This window comes from Balaenoptera physalus (genome assembly GCF_965194825.1).
Source record: "Balaenoptera physalus genome assembly, chromosome: 2".
Classification (NCBI taxonomy): Eukaryota; Metazoa; Chordata; class Mammalia; order Artiodactyla; family Balaenopteridae; genus Balaenoptera; species Balaenoptera physalus.
In genome coordinates, this window is record NC_138883.1 from 49,698,029 (window position 1) to 49,719,203 (window position 21,175).

The 21,175-nt window shown below is 40.5% G+C and overlaps 1 protein-coding gene across 18 annotated transcripts in view; it reads left to right on the forward strand.

The window, feature by feature from the left end:
- The window catches only part of NIN (ninein), a 106,469-nt gene that overhangs the window by 53,978 nt on the left and 31,316 nt on the right, over window positions 1-21,175 (forward strand). For 10 of the 18 annotated variants that reach the window (XR_014261121.1, XM_082452000.1, XM_082451999.1 and 7 more), the window contains 12 exons: window positions 254-444; window positions 4,272-4,418; window positions 4,901-5,068; window positions 5,561-5,697; window positions 6,018-6,158; window positions 6,413-6,587; window positions 9,155-9,265; window positions 9,641-9,730; window positions 13,071-13,209; window positions 15,021-15,202; window positions 16,321-16,826; window positions 17,748-19,892. Coding sequence is in view for 17 of the 18 variants with exons in the window: in XM_082452000.1 (XP_082308126.1) it covers window positions 254-444; window positions 4,272-4,418; window positions 4,901-5,068; window positions 5,561-5,697; window positions 6,018-6,158; window positions 6,413-6,587; window positions 9,155-9,265; window positions 9,641-9,730; window positions 13,071-13,209; window positions 15,021-15,202; window positions 16,321-16,826; window positions 17,748-19,892 (4,132 nt within the window). In the remaining variant the exon portion in view is untranslated. The remainder of the gene's footprint in view (window positions 1-253; window positions 445-4,271; window positions 4,419-4,900; window positions 5,069-5,560; window positions 5,698-6,017; window positions 6,159-6,412; window positions 6,588-9,154; window positions 9,266-9,640; window positions 9,731-13,070; window positions 13,210-15,020; window positions 15,203-16,320; window positions 16,827-17,747; window positions 19,893-21,175) is intronic. The other 8 variants (XM_082452003.1, XM_082452006.1, XM_082452008.1 and 5 more) reach the window with 2 other exon arrangements.

Sequence of the window (21,175 nt, forward strand, 5' to 3'; positions counted from 1 at the left end):
GCATTACTGCACAGGAGATGGTATTTCTTACATAGGTATGACTGCCAATGAACAAAAAAGTGTCTGTTGGCCCAAGTTGCAGCCTAAGAACCAATGGTTCCACTTCATTTGAACTTCAGGATCAAATCAACTCAACATCAAATCAACATCTGTAGTCTCTTTCTTATAGCATTTATTTTTAAAAAGCACATTTTTCTTTGAGAATAGGCTCTCAGTTCCTTTAGGGACAACACACTGTATGCTTTTATTTTAGGCCAGTTAAGATTTTGGAACCCAGATGATTTGAATGCCTCACAAAGTGGACCTTCCCCTCCCCAAGACTGGATAGAAGAGAAACTGCAGGAGGTTTGTGAAGACTTGGGAATCACCCGTGATGGTCACCTAAACCGAAAGAAGCTGATCTCCATCTGTGAGCAGTATGGTTTGCAGCATGTCGACGGTGAGGTAAGCCTTGCATCATATTTTTATTCAGGAATAGTAATCATGATAAATGCTAAACTGGCCACAGGCTAGGAATAGCCATATTTTGGTTTCCTGCAGCATGTTACAGAGACTCCATTCTCTTTTTTTTCCTGGAAAGTCAGCCATGAAGATCCCGTCTCTGAGGACCTCATGTTGTATTGTGGAAAAGAAAAACTGACAACAGCTGACACTTACTGAACCCGTACTGTGTGCCCCTCACTGTGCGAAGCACATTACCCCACATTACTATCAGACACCAGTTCAGTGTAGCATGATGTCAGTCTATTTGTAGATGTGGCATTCACAGAGCAAAATGTGGGAAAGGTGTAGAGGAAGGACGAAGAGGGGAGTTCAGGAGATTTGAGTTGGGGGAATATTTTGAAGGCCAGGCTGATAAGTTTAGTTTTTTGGAGAGAAGATCTCAATATCACCCCTGGGTTCTTAAGCAGATTAAGTAATAATACATAGGAAAAACTTACTTGCTGAGGGTGGTCTGAACTTCTTTTATGGGGTATAGTGGTGTAAAGAGAGCCTTAGATTAGGAGACCAGCCAGGAGCCATCACAATAATCTGGTCATGAGGAAAGGGAAAAGGGTAGGTTGGTGGTTTTGAAAATGTACAACAGAAGAGTCCTGAAGGAGCCCCCAGAAGACTCTTGCTCGGTAAAATTCTGAACTTCACGTTTTCTAAAAAATTAAGAGGGGTGGCAGGACTGGGTGCATGAACAGCCATGAAACGTAAGAATGTAATTAATTCCAAGATGTGTCTTTCAAAGAGCTGAAAATAAGGATTGGAGGGACTTAGAGGTTAGGGCTACAGTTGTAGCTTTGGGAAACTTTGATTATAATGATATTTGAAACCATGTTATCTGCTTGCTCAGAGGATAAGTGGTATTATTTTCCTAAACCAGAAAGAGGTTTATTATCAAAAACTTCCAAGTAGTGTAGCTTGCAGAAAAGTGCTTTCCCCCCCTTCTCCCTTGTGTATGTGACCATTGCATACCCTCTGACTACATTTTAATGGCTCAGTCGTCATTTATTTTTCAGTGATGGCTGTTGAGTCATAAAATTAAATTCATCCTCCTAAATTATAAACCAGCGCAGTATGCAGAACCTTGGGTTGTTCTGCCAAGAAATATTGCACAAACTTGGATTATTTATCTAAGAACAAATCTTGGAATAAACTTAGCCATTTGTGGGGAGTTGCATTTTCTTCTGTGGTGGAGATTCCAGAACCCAGGAAAAGAAGCAGCACATTAATTTTCTTCTGATGTGAGGATGAGTAAAGGATTGCTAATTGAATGTAGCTTTTACTTAGTGTTTTTCCTCCCCACCAAAATCATGAAACACTATAGTACTTTGTATTACTAGCTCTAGACCACAGCGGAGCTGAAAGTTCAAGATGATCTCATCAGCATACAACTTGGAATCCTAGAATTTTACAACTGAAAGCAATTTTAGATTTAGTCACCCCTCATTTTATAGATAAAGAAAGAGATCACTGCTGCCTGTTGCCATCATCATGAAGGGAAACTAGATTCACTGTCTTAAGGCTAAAACTAGTGCCCTGCTTTCCAGAAGCAAGGACGACTGTAGGGCAGGGATGGCAAACTATCACCCTAGCTGCCAAATATGACCCAAGGGCTATGTCGCCTACCCAATGTTTAAAAATTGAACTTTTTGCTATACTTTTTAAAATCAGGAGATTTTTCTAAAAATCAGAAGATTTGGCTCCATTTTGCTGGCAGTGAGAAGCAGCTAGCCCCTTTGGACAGGGCATGCACTCGTGTTCCATTCACTGGTTTAAAAGGCACTACTTTCTAATGTCTCAAGACCATCCTGCCTCATTTATTTCCATCACCTTCCTGGCCCCTCAGGGTATTTGTGATCCCTATTCTAGTGCATTATTTCCCAACTTACACATTGGGAAATCAACCATCCAAAGACCTGGCTGCTGATGGGGAGTAAGAATGTCCTCAGGGTTCTAGATTCAGCTCCTGCACAGACTGCAGGGGGTGCCCTAGTTGCCCACTGACTTGTATTCTTGTCAGCCCAGCCCTGCCCATCCACCCTCTTCTGAATCCACATCCCTTTATTCACGACTCCCCCATGTACAATAACTGCCGGGATTCACTTACTCCACCACTTCACGTGGATCAGGTGATGGGTGTTTAGGCAGTCAGGAAGCTGTGCATTGATTTGGCCAAGGTCACAGGGCCAACCCACGTGGAGCTAAGGTTAGAGCCAAAATATGCTGATTCACTTCAGTCAGCACACTTGGATTTTACTGTGACTTCTGGTTTGACAGTCCTGAAAGCCTGGTCCTCTAAGAAAGTGTTCTTTTGGTTGATAAGAACGAGACGGAGAAGCTAAGGGAGCTTGGCAGCCTCAGAATTTTGCCCCAAATACCTTTCCATCTGTTTCATCATATGCTTCTCTCTTAGGAACTGTTGCTTCTTCCAAAGATTTCCACTCTTTAGAATGATTTTCTTGTTTCAGAGTCCTCTCTAGAGGAAGTGGTATAAAAACAAGAATAGAGACAGATGTTTCCTATTGGGTATGAATTGGGAAAAAAAAGCATTGGATAAAAGAAATGCCTCAGGCACTTAGATGAAGGATAAAGTCAACAATTTTGAGATGACAGGAGTCCTAGCAATAGTCCAGACTTACGAAATGAATATGGAAAATTTGAGGATTTGTTACAAAGAGGCCTTTGTTAGAATGGACCCAGGTGTAGGCTCAGATGCAACAAGAGTGAGTTTGTTACTTGTTCTATTCCTTGCTACTCAGCAAACTGGGCATCACCTTGTTAGAAATGCAGAATCTTAGGCCCCACCCCCAGATTTAACTATATCAGAGTCTGCATTTTAACAGGATCCTCTGGTGATTTCTGTTTTGTACACTGGGGGCATGTCCTATAGAAAAATTTTAGCTCCCCAAATAAAGAGGAAGCTGAGTGTGAGGATGGAGGTCTTTGCCTTCCCTCCCTGTTTTGCGGTATCCATGATTCATGCTGCTTATTCCCTTTTCCATTCCTCTGTTGAGCTAGGGAACAAACCAGCTCCTAGGCAAGCCTCTAGAAGGGACTGTATGTGATGAGGACTACTTGATTACTGTCGCAGGGTGCAAAGCAGTCAGGCAAAATTCCCTTCTCTTTACATCTCTTGGAACCCTTCTATTGCATACACATGAAATCCTTCCTATCCAATCCTCATTTCTCCCGTGCTAAAGCATTAAAAGAAATAAAGACCCCAAACACGCAGTGCTGTTCCAAGTAATGTTCTAAATCCCAAGTCATGGGTTTCAGACCCAAACTATTAGATCATTGCCATCTGTCCCAGACCCAATTCTGCCGTGCTAACGTACCAATTTCCAAAATTCAATATAAGCAAAATATCATGTGGAGTCACCATAATATAACGGCTTAATGAATGTCTAACTATCTTCTTTTGTTACAACACTGGGAAGCTATATCTTTATATTTTTAAGTAAGTCTTTAATTCGCAAGAATAACGTGTAGTAACATTAAAGATTACCCGTTCTAACAGTATGAGCAAAAGAGAAAACAGTTAAATGCTAAATTGCATAAAATTATGAAGATGTTGAAAATGAATTTTATTTAGTTTATGTGAGGGGGAAGGACATTACTAGAAAGGAAGAAATTCAGTCAAGTGAGAATAAAGGGACATGTTATATTTCTGGAGTCCTGGGATCAAGAGTGGTGCCAATTTCTGTTGGCTGGAAGTATACTTTGGGCCTTGTGGGTTTTTTTGAGTGAAATAGTTAAAATATATGGTTACCCTTTTCTAGATGCTTGAAGAAGTCTTCCATAATCTTGATCCTGATGGTATGATGAGTGTAGAAGATTTTTTCTACGGCTTGTTCAAAAATGGAAAATCCCTTACCCCATCAGCATCTACCCCATATAGACAATTGAAAAGGCACCTCTCCATGCAGGTAAGAAACAAATAGGAAGTGGTTTCTTTGTGAGTAGAAGTTAAAATCCATTTGAATAATTTCTAATGTATTCATCTGCTGTCTGAAGAAAAATACTGAGGAGAAAGAGAGGCAAAAGAAGAGTAGTAAAGAAAGACTGAACCACTGGGGAAGGAAAAGTTGGGTTTGAGAAATGACCATAAATTACAGTAGGAAGACCACTAATTATGCCCCTTCGTGTTAGCTGTAGGTCAGAAGAAACCTGATGTTAAGTAGAGACACATTTCATCTATATGAAGGAACTCTCGGCCAGGTCAACTGTTGATAAGCTTTGCATTCTAGGCTGACTTAGGAAAGGGAGATCAAAGGGGCTGCGTGACTCTTTATCCTATAAATTAGAGAAACATGCCTTCTGCTCCTCGTGGTCAGGACTGACCAGTTTTGGTCTTGACCAACACCATGTTGCAATGCCTGAGCTTGCTCAAGTCTCTTTCTTCTTCCAGTCTTTCGATGAGAGTGGACGACGGACCACAACTCCATCTGTGATGACAAGTACCATTGGCTTTCGGGTCTTCTCCTGCCTGGATGATGGGATGGGCTATGCATCAGTGGAGAGAATACTTGACACCTGGCATGAAGAGGGCATTGAGAACAGCCAGGAGATCCTGAAGGTGTGGCAGCTAAAATGAGAGAAAAATGACGAATTGGGGCAGGGTTGAAAAATTCCATTTTTTTGAAACTGTGATTTGATTCGATTTCTCCTTAATGATTCTTCTATTCACAAGATCTCAGACGTAAGAGGTAACTTTTCCTACCCACTTCAACCAGGATTATTGATAACTTCTTTCCATGTTTTTAACCCCTAAATTATTAAGAAATTTCTTAGCTGATCTCTGGTTGGTAAAGATTAGAGTTTTACCGTCGTGTTTATTTACAGTGCCAGATAGCATTTTTTAAAAACATGCAAATAATCACGTTATGTTTTTCTTAGAGAGAGCTTAGTTACGCTGTGGATTGAATATTGTTCCTAAGCAATCACTAAAGAAATGTAAGCATCCAACCTGTAGACTGTAAATTCAGTTCTGTGAGTTTGTATAACCTTCACATTTTCTGCTTTCCCAGGATAGAACTTGTGATTGTCTTGAACTTGTTCTGATTTCTAGGCCTTGGATTTCAGCCTTGATGGAAATGTTAATTTGACAGAACTGACACTGGCTCTTGAAAATGAACTTTTGGTTACCAAGAACAGCATTCACCAGGCGGCTCTGGCCAGCTTTAAGGCTGAGATCCGGCATTTGCTGTGAGTTAAGCAGAAGGTTCACCTGCTCTATTCCCTTTCCTACTTGTTGAGCAAGTCATTCAGATGCCTGTGGCGTACATTCTTCCATCCTGTACGCAGATGTGGCTAATCTCCTATCATCTCACTTCTGTGAAAATGAGGTAGAGCTTAGATTTGCATGTAGTCTTTTGAAGAGGGCTGTGGTATGTCTGTGTGTTTTTGAAGGGTTTTGGTTGTCTTCGTTTTGTTTTTGTATCGAAGCAAGCCAGATGAGAGCTTTTTGGGGTCTACTTGTTGCTTAGAAACAGTTTCCCTCATACTTGGTTTCTTTCTGATTCTAGGGAGCAAGTTGATCAAGTGGTCAGAGAAAAAGAGAAGCTACGGTCAGATCTGGAAAAAGCTGAGAAGCTCAAGTCTCTAATGGCCTCAGAGGTGGACGATCACCACGCAGCCATAGAGCGGCGGAATGAGTACAACCTCAGGTACGACTGGCTGGGCCAGGACCCTCCTTTCCCACCACCCTGGCCTAGGGCAGTGGGGCTCAGCCTGCCTGCCCGCTTGGCCACACCTGGCGGGAGTGACTTAGGTGTGGCCAAGCCTCAAGGAAAGCAGGATTCACTAGACACTTTCTCAAGGAGCTTCCCATCTCTGTGACTCTGTGTTTCCATTTTTGGTGGATCCACATAGGGACCTCTGAGGGATTTGATGGCAGCTTGTCAGTCTTTCCTCCTCACAGGAAACTGGATGAAGAGTACAAGGAACGAATAGCAGCCTTAAAGAATGAGCTTCGAAAGGAGAGAGAACAGATCCTACAACAGGTGGGCAAGCAGCGTTTGGAACTTGAGCAGGAAATTGAAAAGGCAAAAACAGAAGAGAATTACACCCGGGACCGCCTTGCCCTCTCTTTAAAGGTAATTATCCTGTTGGTTGTACAGTCTGTGTCCCTGCTGGGACTACACATGGGAAACCACAGCTCTGTAAGAGGACAGACAGGTCTACACGGGGCTCATAAGTCTGCCCAGCTGGGTCATGACCGGACATGGTAGAGCCCCCACTGAGCTAGATTTCAGGGATGTCTAGGCTTCTGGTTTGCCAACAGCGTATCTTGTTCTTACCCCCTGAAGTTGCACTGGGTCCTCAGGGCTGTTTGGCTCCTGGTTGATGGTCTCTTCCTTCCTTGCACTCCCCCTTCCTCATTCTTAGCAGATGACTTTATTTCCTGCCACACAGAGGCCATCAGCTTTGTTTCTTTGCTTCCAAATGTACCTTTTCCCTTATACATCCTCCTCTCCTTCCCTGTGCCTCAGTAGAGGAAGTGATCCTTCTCTTTACTGGACTCTAACACCAGATAATATGGTACAGTGTTATCTAGAGATAAAGGGTGGGCGGGGTAGGGGGGTCTGGCCTCAAGACTGCCTGGTTCCAATCTGGATACCACTACTTACAGAAAACCTTGATCAAGTTACTCAAACCTGTTTCCTAATGCACAAAAGAGGCACCATCGTAATACCTACCCCATAGCATTGATATGGAGACTAAATGAGTTGCTACATATACAGTATCTAGAAGGCAATAAGTACCTATGGAATATTCACTACTGTTGAAGTTATAAAAGGTTCCTGAAACTCCACACATCAAAAACTGAGCTAATTCTCACTCCCTAACCATCAGACTGCTTCCTCTCTGGAATTTTCTCCCTAATCTACATCACCACCTGTGCTGAAAGTCATAGAAGCTAAAGTCCTCGGTCATCCTTGATTATCAGTTTCTGAGTCCCGTTGATGCTCTGAAATGCTTCTCAGATTTATCCCATCTCTCCATTTCCACAGCCTCTGAATAGGTTCACAATTCATCATGATTTCTCAGCTGACCTATGTGCATCCTTTTTTCCATCTATCCAACCTCCATATTGTCACCGGAGTTACCTTACTTAAGAACACTTAAAATCATGCTGTTCCCTCTGTAAAAGTGCAACATGGCAGCACTGAAGGGCCCTGAAAGGGGGCTTGTCCTCATGCCTTTCTAACCTCAGACCCTGCCAGCAACCCCCAGGGCCATGCCCTCAACACTGCTGCACCTGCCATCAGCTGTCTCAGTTCCTCAGTAAGCTTTTAGGCTCCTTCACTGCTTTCTCCAACACTGCAGGCCAAACTACTTTTTCATTCCCATGACACTTTTTTTTTTTCTTGCCAGAAGATAGCATAGTTTCTCTCACATCATAGATAATTGTATCCATATCTGCCTCCCCTGCCACGGTCCCGATTGTGTGTTCCCTGTGGTCAGCAACAGAAGCTGATTTGTCAGTTTCCAGAGCACCAACACAGGCCCAATACACAGAAACTGCTCCTGATTGTTTTAACATCTAAATTTAGACACACTTTGGAAGATTAGAGTTGTAGAACTGGCATTTTGGGGGAAGGTAGTATCCTTTAAAAATACTTCAAGCACATTCTTTTTCACTCCATGTTACTGTGTGAGGGTGTGAATAAGAATGTATTTAAAATACATTGGCTCTATATTCTTTTGGCAAAATATACTTTGAAAATAATGTTCTTCCAATTATCCTTTAGCATTGGAATAGAAAATATGTCAAATGGCACATCCATGTGGTTTTATTTTTTTGACAAATGTGGGTGGAAATCTTACAAGTGTTTTATATACAGAAAAACCCCACCTTTTGTGGACTTTGGTTGATATGTTATTTTACTATAATTAAAAATACAAATTATGAAAAACCTGTATGTATAGCTTTTACATCTTTAAACCAAAATAAAATTGTAAATTAAATATAATATATCTATATCATCATTAAATGAAAATTGTTAGAGCTATCCTACTTTTTATAGGTTTTCTGAGTTCTCTTTTGTTGTCAGATGAACAAGGTATTCTGCAACCAGTCTTTCATCTGACAGTTTATTGAGAATGTTTTTCACGTCATTAAATTTTCTACTGCAATGCTGTCGAATAGAAATACAATGCAAGCCATATATGTAATTTCAAATTTTCAAACAGGCACATTAAAAGGTAAAAAGAAACAGGTGAATTTAATTTTAAATCATTTTTATTTAATCTAATATCTCCAAAACAGTATCTTTTTGACTTGTAATTCATCTACAGAAATTATTACTGAGTTTTTTGCATTTTTGTTCTAACTCTTCAAAATCTGGTGAATATTTTATATTCACAGCACATCTCAGTTTGTACTATATACATTTCAAGTGCTCAATAGCTACCTGTGACTGCTTGTGGCCACTGTTGGGCAGCATGCTTCTGTAGGATCAGGAAAAAGAGGAGGCATGCTTTGAGGTTATAAGATAGATATCAGTTTTTTAATATTTACTTTTTCTGCTCTAATGTACTGAAACTTTCAAGATGAACACATTTTCTCAATCTAGAGCATTGATTTATGCATGCTATAAAATGGTACAACAGTTTATTTCTTAATCTGTGCCCACTTAATTTCCCCAAATTTCTTCAGGAAAACGGTCGTCTAGAAAACGAGCTTCTGGAAAATGCAGAGAAGTTGGCAGAGTATGAGAATCTGACAAACAAACTTCAGCGAAATTTGGAAAATGTTTTGGCAGAAAAGGTAAGTCTGTTTAAATTTGATTTCCTGATATGTAGCCCCAAAGTGTAATTCCCTCAAAAGAGCAGAAGCTATGCCACCAAGAAAATTTCTATTATGGAATTATTTATGTGACTAAAGGAAGCTGTCATTTTTGCAGGGATTTAATTTACACGAGGGAAACATGGCGTGGCACTGAGAAACAATCTCTGCTTTGACTGAACACATCACTCTAGAATCTTCTCCCCATCATCTAATTGATGGTGTTTCTGCTTAAATGTCACATTCCTTTCAAACTCCAGACACTGGGTGAACACCAGAAACTTGGGCCTTTGGTACATTATAGGTCAAAGAAGGACACTTGGAAAAAATGACAACTTTGCCCTTTTCATTTTCTAGTTTGGTGACCTTGATCCCAGCAGTGCTGAATTCTTTTTGCAAGAAGAAAGGCTGACACAGATGAGAAATGAATACGAGCAGCAGTGCAGGGTGAGTGACTGAAGAGAACTTAGAGGAGGGGTGCCTGGGTTCAAATACCACTTCACCGTTTACTAGCTGTGTGACCATGAGCACATCACTTAATCCGCGGGTGTTTCAATTCCTCACCTACAAGACAGCAAAAATAAGAGTACCCACCAGATGAGGTTGTTGTGGAGAGTCAATGAGTAAAATATACGTAAAGTGCTTAGAACAGAGCTTGAGACACAGAAAGCACTTAACCTAAGTGCTAGTTGTTAATGTTATTGTTTAGTATCCTGAAATACGAGAGAATCACGCAAACTGCATTTGTCTGCTTTATCTGGGTCGGAAATTGCTAGTAATTAGAGGAAAATAAAGTTTTATTCTAAGAGAAGGAAAATGTGGTCATGTTGATGTGCTTATTCCAAAACTAGTCTTTCCTGAGCGATCAACGCAGGCTGATATAATTTGCTTTTGTTCTGTGGGGTTTTTTCCTGAATACAGTCCTTACTTTATTTACAAAATGCAAATGGAGCAGAAACCACTCAAGTCTTTAAGTAGTAAGTCATTACAAATTCCTACCAGAGGACACAAAAACATCCTTATAAATAATAGGAATCTTTGATTTTTTTAAAAAAGTAACTCTCCTAAGCTCAGGAATTTGGGGTTGTTTTTTCCTTAAGCCACAGACACTTGTTTATTTTAACAAGGTAAGCATAACTGAGTTCTAACTGCCTTAGATGAACATTGTACTTGGGCAAAAATGAAGAAAACAATCACCTCCTTATGAGGTTGCTCATAGCCTGCCTTCTCAGGAAATATACATGCACACTTTGAGAAAAGAAATGAAACATTTATGCCACCCTTATAAATAAGTTATGGCTCTTGACTCTAATCAAGTAGAGGTGTTTTCTCCTATGCTTTTAGTTATTTCATCAGTAAAATCTGTCAGCTCTACCTCCAAAAATTCCCCAAATTTGTCCACTTATTTTTTTATACAGCTTTTCATAACCATACAATTCACCCATTTAAGGTATATAATTCAGTCTCTTTTAGTATATTCACAGAATAGTGCAACCATTACCATAATAAATTTTAGAACATTTTCATCACCCAAAAGGAAACTACCACTCCACCTAGCTGTAATCTCTCACATGACCCCCAGCCCTATACAACTAATAATCTACTTGCTGTCTCTTTGGTTTTGCCTATTCTTTACATTTCCTTTAAATGGAATTATACAATATGTCATCCTTTGTGACTGGCTTCCTTCATTTGGCATAACGTTTTCAAGGTTCATCCATACTGTAGCATGTATCAGTACTTCATTTCTTTCCATTGCCGAATAATATTCCATTATATAGCTATACCACATTTTATTTATCCATTCATTAGTTGATGGACATTGGGTTATCTCGAATATTGTGAATAATGCTGCTGTGAACACTTGTGTGCAAGTTTTGTTTTGTTTTGTTTTGTTTTGTTTTGTTTTGTTTTGTTTTGTTTTTTTTAAACAGAAACAGACTCACAGACTTAGAGAACAAACTTATGGTTACCAGCAGGGAAGGGTGGGAAGGAGGGATAGACTGGGAGTTTGGGATTGACACGTACACACTGGTTTATTTATTTATTTATTTATTTTGGCTGCTTTGTTGCTGTGCGCGGGCTTTCTCTAGTTGTGGTGAGTGGGGGCTACTCTTCATTGCGGTGCATGGGCTTCTCATTGAGGTGGCTTTTCTTGTTGCGGAGCATGGGCTCCAGGCACACGGGCTTCACTAGCTGCAGCACACGGGCTCAGTAGTTGCGGCACACAGGCCCTAGAGCGTGCAGGCTTCAGTAGTTGAGGTGCATGGGCTCAGTATTTGCGGCGTGTGGGCTCAGTAGTTGCGGTGTGAGGGCTCTAGGGTGCACGAGCTTCAGTAGTTGTGGCGTGTGGGCTCAGTAGTTGTGGCTCATGGGCTCTAGAGCGCAGGCTCAGTAGTTGTGCACGGGCTTAGTTTCTCTGTGGCATGTGGGATCTTCCCAGACCAGGGGTCGAACCCATGTCCCCTGCATTGGCAGGCAAATTCTTAACCACTGTGCCACCAGGGAAGTCCTGTGTGCAAGTTTTTGTGTGGACATATGCTTTCATTTCTCTTGGGTGTGTACCTAGGAGTGGAATTGGTGGGTCATATGATCACTGTATGTTTAACCTTTTGAGGAAGTGCCAAATTTTTTCCAAGATGTTTGCACCATTTTACATTCCCATCAGTATGAGAGTTGCAACTTCTCCACATCCTTGCCAACAGTTGTTATTATATGTCTTTTTTTTTTAATATCTTTATTGGAGTATAATTGCTTTATAGTGTTGTATTAGTTTCTGCTGTACCACAAACAAAGTGAATCAGCTATACGTATATATATGCAATCCCACCACTGGGCATATACCCTGAGAAAACCATAATTCAAAAAGAGTCATGTACCACAATGTTGATTGCAGCTCTATTTACAATAGCCAGGACATGGAAGCAACCTAAATGTCCATTGACAGATGAATGGATAAAGAAGATGTGGCACATATATACAGTGGAATATTACTCAGCCATAAAAAGGAACGAAATTGAGTTATTTGTAGTGAGGTGGATGGACCTAGAGTCTGTCATACAGAGTGAAGTAAGTCAGACAGAAAAACAAATATTGTATGCTAATGCACATACATGGAATCTAAAAAAACGGTACTGATGAACCTAGTGGCAGGGCAGGAAAAAAGACACAGATGTAGAAAACGGACTTGAGGACATGTGGGGGAGGGTAAGCTGGGACGAAGTGTGAGAGTAGCATTGACATATATACACTACCAAATGGAAAAAGGTGGCTAGTGGGAAGCTGCTTCATAGCACAGGGAGATCAGCTCGATGCTTTGTGAGGACCTAGAGGGGTGGGATAGGGAGGGAGGCTCACGAGGGAGGGGATATGGGGATATATGTATGTCTTTTTTATTTTAGCCATCCTAGTGGGTATTAAGTGGTATCTCATTGTGAGTTTGATTTGCATTTCCCTGATGGCTAATAACATTGAGTATCTTTTCATTTGCTTATCTTCTTTGGAGAAATGTCTCTTCAGATCCTTTGCTGAATATTTAAATGTGTTATTTGTCTTTTTATTACTAAGTTGTAATAGTTCTTTATATATTCTACAATCCAGTCCCTTATCAGATATATAATTTACAAAAACTTTTTTCCCATTCTGTGGGTTGTGTTTTTACTTTCTTGTTGGTATCCTTTGAAGCACAGGTTTTTAATTTTGATGATATACAGTTTATTTATTTTTCCTTTTGTTGCTTGTGTTTTCGACATCACGTCTAAGACTTGTATTGGTTTTTAAACTGCAGCTATTACAAGACCAAGTAGATGAACTCCAGTCTGAGCTGGAAGAATATCGTGCACAAGGCAAAGTGTTCAGACTTCCCTTGAAGAACTCACCGTCAGAAGAACTTGATATGAACAGTGGTTGTGTCGAGCCTGACCAGGGTAAGCCATTCAGACACCATCTTTTCAGAGTCTCTGCCTTTGACTCTTGTTTTTAAAACCATGGTTGAATGTAGAATTGCAAAATGTTGGCAATCCAACCCCCCACCCAAAAAAAGACTTTGGCAGTGCTATTTTCTTGAGCTGTTTCACTTGTGGTCTGTTTTTTTCATTTGTCCTTGAAGTCTTTATGAGAATATTTCCATGTGATTTTTATATGCATCAACAAAGAAATGGAAAAATAAAACCACAAGGATATTTGCTTCGTTTAAAAAAAAAAAAAAAAAAACTGGCCACAAGTCTGAGAATCCAGGCCTTGGGAGTGTTAGAATTCAGTCACTGAGTTATTGCTGAATCCTCCCTTTCTAAAAGAGTGCCTAACTGGTATGACAGTGTTTTGGAGAGTGAGCTAGCCAGAAACCACAAAATTTGATTTCCTTATGCTGGCTATGCTAAATGTCTGCAAAACAACAAATAAGATAAATAAACCTTGGTTGCCTGTGCCTTTGAGGAGGATTTTGAGTAGCAAGGTTGGAAGGCAGAGTCATTTGGGAACCCTCCTACATTCATTATCAGCTCTTTTCCTCCCTCCTGGCATCCTGCCCCTTTCCTCCAGTGTGTTGAATTTCCGTTTCAGAAAGGGTTTATAATAAATTCTTCATCATAAATAGTTTTCCCCACTGCTCCTTGGAACAGGAGTACAGGTTCTTACAAGGGTTGTTTATTCTTCTCCTTACCTATTTATTCTAGAATAAATAAGGGATTGGGGAGGGGACAGGGACAGGCTTGAACACCTTTCCTCTGATTCTAAGTCTGTACTCTGTAGCCTTACTGTGGTATAAGAATGGAGCCCAACTGATATGATGTATCTCAGAAGTTTTTCTGGGCTTTTCCATAGATGACCAAGGGTTGGGAGTTCTCCTTATGGGTACATGAGGCTGTGTCATCTTGGGGTGGTTTACACCCCAGGTATCACTTCTCAGTTGGGGATATGCCACGATAGATGAAGAGAAAGCCCAAAGCAAGACTGTCAATTCCAGATGCTAGACTTATGCTCTTTCTTGCATCTGCCTGTGTATCTCTACATGAAAAACTCTTTTGAGTCCCCTGCCTTAAGAGATTTCTAACATAGTATTAGATGTAATCATTTTGTCTGTGTACTAGCTCAGCCCTCAGCTTATGCTTCACATTTCAGTGTCCTTCTCAGTCATCATCATGGGCAGTTGCAGAGGTGAACTCATATGAATGAGTTGAGAATTTTCTATCGAATCTGCCCATATCCAGGTTCCTAACCCATGCCCTATTCTTTAAAAAATTTTAGCTGATAATTTAAGGTAAGGCCCTATCTGCACTACAGGAAATTAATATTACAATACTGAATCTTCTGTAATGTTGAGGGGTGGGTTGGATATCTTGACCCATGAAGTTAACACCTCAAAGCATAGCAAGTATGCTGGCCGTTCATTCTCCTGCCACATTGCCCCTCTGCTAATTTGTCACTCAGTATTCATTGGATGGAAAGAAGGCTGGTTGGTTTGACCGAACTACCTCACTCTTCAGGATTTTCATTAGGAGGAGGTCACCTTTAAGCAACAATTTCCACATCTACTCCCACCTGCTATTCTACTGGATTCTATTAAGGTTTGGTACATTGCCTGTAAATGAAAGAATCTGTTCACCTTCATTTTTTCTTGTTTTCCCTAATACTTAAAAACAAGAGACTTCTCTTGCCTTCTGTTGTTTCCTAGTAGATCTCATCTGTAGTAATTTAAGCTAAAAATTATTCCTCAATTAAACTGGATATCCTTCCTTAGATGCCAGTTGTGTTATTGAAAGAACCTGCTGCAGGGTCAACAGATCCCATGTGTTTTCAGGGCTTGGTTCTGAAGAATGCAATCCATTGAATATGAGCATCGAGGCGGAGCTGGTCATCGAACAGATGAAAGAACAACATCACAGGGACTTGTGTTGCCTGAGACTGGAGCTTGAAGATAAAGTAAGACCTTCTTATCAATCCTGTTCTCTGATTTCTTTGAGCTCTGACAAGCTTTTGCATGTAGGACATTCTCAATTCTTTTTTCTCAAAGAGCAGCACTTTCTATACCTTTCCTCTTGTGTCCTGTTGGCTACCAGGAACGCACTACCTCAGCATGGTTTCACAGGCCAAGGGTGAGGCCTTTTCCTCATAGGAGAGAGTTTCTTAAAAATGTAGTATCTTCAATCCTAGCAAGCATGGAACTCGCAGACCATTACATTATTTGCAACTCATTGAAAAACATCTTAATAAAACCAAAAAGCCCTTCGATATAGCATTACTTCCTAAATTAGGTACAAATTCTGAATCTTGGCCTTCAAAACCCTTTACCGTGTTGCATTAGGTTATATTTCCAGTCTTCTCTTTTACCATTCCTTTGAGTTACCTTATCCTCCAAACTAGGTAGTTTGCTGCTCTTCATCACACTGTCCTCTTTTGCTCATGCTATTACGTGCTGTGTTATTATTTCTTTCTACCTCTTGAAAGTCTACTTAACCTTCAGAGTTTATATCAAATGCTACCTCTTACATTTCTGAAGTCTCCCAACCAAATGTGATTTTTCCCTCCTTTGAATCCCAGGTTACATTGTAACTATTTTTCCTATACCTTTTATATGTTTTATTCTGACTTGTAGTATACTTTTTTGTATTTGTCATGAGCATGTCTAGAGTGGTTTTTCCTTAATGACAGGGGCTATGTCTTACCCAACTTTGTGTCCCCATGCGGCCTGCAGGGTACCTGACAGGTGTTAAACAAATACTTAAATTTAATTAACTATGTTAAGGCCCTAAGTTTGCAGTTGGAGAGGATGCCCGTGGAGACAAATGGTATCTCTGTGAAGGTCTAGTCAGTTTTAATAGAGTTGTTCAGAAACTAATAAAATTCAACCAAGTTAAAAAGGTAATCAAACCATGCCTGACTTAAAAATATCTTATTTAATGTGTTTTTGAATTGTTACTTTAAAACAAAAAATGGGAAAACTGAGGAATGTCTTGTAGGAGAAAAGTAATTACTGCCCCATCACCTTTCCATGGCCTTGAGTTGAATAACATTATGGTGGTTTTACTTTCTGGCTTTAGGTGCATCATTATGAAAAGCAGCTAGATGAAACCAAGGTTGCCTGTAAAAAGGAGCAGGAGAACGTGAAGCAAAAGTATGAGAATGAAGTGCACATCTTGGAAGAACAAATAAGTGACCTTAAAAATGAAATTGCAGAACTTCAGGGCCAGACAGTGGTACTCAAGGAGGTACAACACACGGCTATCTGCAGACATGAGGAGGAGAAAAAACAACTGGAAATGAAATGGGATGAGGAAAAGGCTCACCTGCAGGAGGAGCTGAGGCTGGAGCATGAGATGGAGCTAAAGGCTAGGCTGGAGCAGGCAGAGGAAAGCTTTAATGGAGAGAGGGAAAAACTCATTCAAAATGGTGCCTGGACAGAAGAGAAGGTGAGAAGCTTGACTCAGGAACTAGAACAAGTTCACCAGGAGCAACTGAAAAGCCTGGTGGAGAAGCACACTCTTGAGAAAGAGGAATTGCAAAAAGAGCTCTTGGAAAAACACCAAAGGGAACTACATGAGGGAAGGTAAGAAAATGGGGGAAATGGAGGAACCTGGGGCACCATTCCTCGGGGGCACCAGAAATCCCAGTCAATTAAGGAGACTTTGAAAAATCAGAAGACAAAATAGCCCACTGACTGACTAGATTCTTCTTTAGTTTTTCAACTTGTTTTGCCATTGTTTAGATATAAGCCTACCTTGGGGTATTGAAACTTTTTTTTAGAAAGAGGAAAGTATTTTTTGTATCAGGCATGTACTTTTTAAGGTTCCAGATGAGGATAAGGTTATCACAAACGTGATTTCTTCCTAGTTCAGTCTTGCTATTTTCTGAGAAAGGCCATTTATAAGCTAGATTCTGGGCAAAGTTACATTTCCTTCCAGAGTTACGAAACACCATTTTGTGCTTACTTTCCTCACGTGAAATCTCAGGTACTTTTCAGGGCTTTGGTGCTTCATACTTTAACCTGGTGCTACTTTATTAAATAAAAAGCAAAACATAATGAATTTGTTAATATGTGTGGTTTATATGACTATTATCCACCAATGTCTACTTAATTAAAATGGAAGAATTTTATGTATTTCCCAAATTAGGGTTTAGGCTAATATGCATTTGAACATTTAATGTGAAATATCAGCCTAAGTTTTTGGCTAAAAATCCATAAACAAATACATCTGGGAGTATACCAAAGAATTTGGTTTCTAAATTTTCTTCTAAATGCAGAGAGAGGTAAGTAAATCTTTTAAATTAATTATGGCTGCCAGCATTGGCTCTCAGAAATGAGATCCCTTCTCAGTATAAATGAATCACATAGGAATAAGTGAAGACCATTTTTAGAAAATATTTAAATTGTTTGCTTGGCTGCTTCTTCTATGCACGGGAAAATGTTTTTTGTTTGCTTCTGGAGTTGATGGCAGTTTCAGTAATGCTGTATGTTGACCACATTTAGGGAAAAAATGGAAACTGAGTGTAATAGAAGAACCTCTCAGATAGAAGCCCAGTTTCAGGCTGACTGTCAGAAAGTCGCTGAGAGATGTGAAAATGCTCTGCGAAGTCTGGAGGGGCACTACCGCCGAGAGCTGAAGGAGGTCCTGGAACAACAGCGCGAGGAGAGATCCCAGTGGGAGTTTGAGAAGGACGAGCTCACCCAGGAGTGTGCAGAAGCCCAGGAGCAGCTTAAAGAGACTCTCCAGAGAGAGAAAGCGACTTCTCTGGTCCTGACCGAGGAGAGAGAGATGCTGGAGAAAACATACAAAGAACATTTGAACGGCATGGTTGTTGAGAGAGAGCAGCTACTCAAAGACCTGGAAGATCTAAGAACTGTGTCGGAAAGTCAGCAAAGTCTGCTGTCCAGCCAGATACTTGAGCTGAAGAGCAGTCATGAAAGAGAACTGAAGGACCGTGAGCAGGTCCTGTGCCAGGCAGGCGCCTCGGAGCAGCTGGCCAGCCAGAGGCTTGAAAGGCTAGAAAGGGAACGTGACCAGGAGAGGCAGGAAATGACGTCCAAGCTTCTGGCCGTGGAGAGTGTCTACAAAGCGACCTGTGAGAAAGCAGATCGAGAGAGGGCTGAGATGAGCACAGAAATCTCCAGGCTTCAGGATAAAATTAAGGAAATGGAGCAGGTGGCATCTCCTCCCTCCAGGCTTCAGAATGGCTGCCAGGCAATGGGAAGGGAGGAGGTGGAAGGAAGTGGAGCCATGTCCCTGCTCCAGCAAGGAGAGCAGCTGTTGGAAGAGAACGGAGATGTCCTCTTAAGCCTGCAAAGAGCTCATGAACGAGCAGTGAAGGAAAATGTGAAAATGGCAACTGAAATTTCTAGGTTGCAACAGAGGCTGCAAAAATTAGAGCCAGAGTCAGTAATGTCTTCTTGTTTAGATGAGCCAGCTACTGGGTTTTTTGGAAATTCCGTGGAACAAACAGAGCCATTTTTACTGCCAAACCAAATGAAACAAGTAGAAGGTGGAACCATGCAGCACGTCCTAAGTGATCTGCAAGGCGATGAGGTCCGGGATCTGGAAAGTACGGGGACAAGCTCTGGTCAGAGACAGGAGGTCAGAATAGAGGAGTCTGAAGCATCAATAGAGAGTTTTTCTGAGCTTGAAAATAGTGAGGAGACCAGGACTGAAACCTGGGACCTAAAGAATCAGATTGGCCAGCTTCAGGAACAACTAATGATCTTACGTGCAGACTGTGATCGAGCTTCTGAAAAGAAACAGGACTTACTTTTTGATGTTTCTGTGCTAAAAAAGAAATTAAAGATGCTTGAAAGAATCCCCGAGGCTTCCACCAAGTATAAATTGTTATATGAAGATGCTAGTAGAGAAAATGAGTGTCTTCAGGAAGAGCTGAGAGTCATGGAGACGCGCTACGATGAAGCACTAGAAAATAACAAAGAACTCACTTCAGAAATGTTCCGATTACAGGATGAGCTAAAGAAAGTTGAAGAAGTGACTGAAACATTCCTTAGCCTGGAAAAGAGTTACGACGAGGTCAAAAGAGAAAATGAGGAACTGCATGTTCTGGTTTTGAGACTGCAAGGCAAGATCGAGAAGCTGCAAGAAAGAGCAGTGCTGCAGTATGACTGCTTCTCCTTATGGGAAGCCCATTTAGATAACCTGGAAGTCGGACCTGATGAAAAGGTCCTTGAACTAAATCAGACACTGGAAGAGTGTGTACCAAAGGTTATGAGTGTACACCATATTATAGAAGAACATTGTCAAGAAAACCAGTACCTAGAGCAGGAGAATACACAGCTCTTAGAAAAAGTAAGAGCACATGAAATTGCCTGGCTACGTGGAACACTCCAGACACATCAAGAAAAGCCTGGAGTACAGAACCAAGTAATACTGGAGGAAAACACTGCTCTCCTCAGCCTTCAGGACAGACATTTTCAGCGCCAGGCCACAATCACAGAATTAGAACGGGAGAAAAAGAAGCTGCAGGAGCTGACTAGAAAGTTGAGGGAAAGAGTCACTGCTTTAGTTAAGCAAAAAGATGTACCTTCTCAAGGAGAAAAGGAGGAAGAGCTGAAGGCAATGATGCATGACTTGCAAATCACGTGCAGTGAGATGCAGCAAAAAGTTGAGCTTCTGAGGTAATGTATGCACCTTCTACACTTCACGGAATCCCACAGAGCACCTCACCAAATCTAACTTCACTGCTTGCTGTGCCTAGAGAAACTAACCTGTTAGTCTTCAAGAAGAGAGCAGTGCTTTAGACTTCCTTCTGCTTCTGTGTCGTATTAACAAGTAGAATAACCCTGCCTAGGAGGCACTCCTTCCTCTATAGGAAATAAATGTCGTTCATTTAGGGTGTGAAAGTTCATGATGGAGACTGTTAGTTGTTTAACCATGTGCATCATCAATGTATGTCAAGTCTTTAACTCTTTTGTAGCACTTCATTTGGATGGATAGTTTTGGTGGGGTTTTTTTGGCTAAATGTTGGTTATTTTCCTCATTTTGATGAAACAAGTTATATGAGAATGAATGCCTTTCGTGTATCGTTAACTCACTTGGTAGATAAGAACTCTCTTCTTATACTAATATAGGAAAAGTGTTGTGTCTCATGGCTTATAGTTTTTCACTTATATCACTTGAAGTGCAGGCTGATATTCTGTAAACATTGGAAATTTATCTTAGAACATAATTTTTTGAGGATCTATCAGATTCTAATAAACGTGCTTGAAACACAAAGACAAAAATGATACTAATTTGAACCACTGCTCACTCAACTTTATAAAATATGATTGCAGTAGCCTTCTAACAAATTTGGTTCAAAAAAAACTTGTAAAATATTACATCATGTCTGAAATATCTTAATGATATGAAAAAACAAAATAATTCTGGGTGTAGTTTTTCCTCGTTTTACCTCAGACCATATTTAGTTCTAAAAATCATAATGAGATGAAAGAAATCACAAAGTAAACATTAGTGTACATATTTTGACATGGCCCTTTCATTTATGTAGTGAATTTTCTTTCTCTAGGTACCCTGGGGTTTAAAACTGAAGCTCATACAGCTTAGTAATATGGCTTTTGTCTTTTAGGAGCAGGCAGGACTTCAGACTGAAATAAATAATTTGCTCAAAGCATATGCTTGCCACTGAGAAAGTCAGCAACCAGGATGGACATTGAGTCTCCTTTCTGTCTCCATGCTCAAGTGTTTTAGTCACACTTCCCTAATGTCTTTTAGTGAAATTCTTGCTTCCCAAAAGAAATGAGTCAATATGTCGTAGCTTGATTTCCAAGCACCAAGAGACTACTAATTTAGGCTTTTCTTTTTAACTGGCATGGAACACGTGTTTAATTGGAAGTTACTATAAAGTATTTTCCAAAGATGCCAGATGACTGCCTTGTTACAACTATTTTTTTAAAATCTC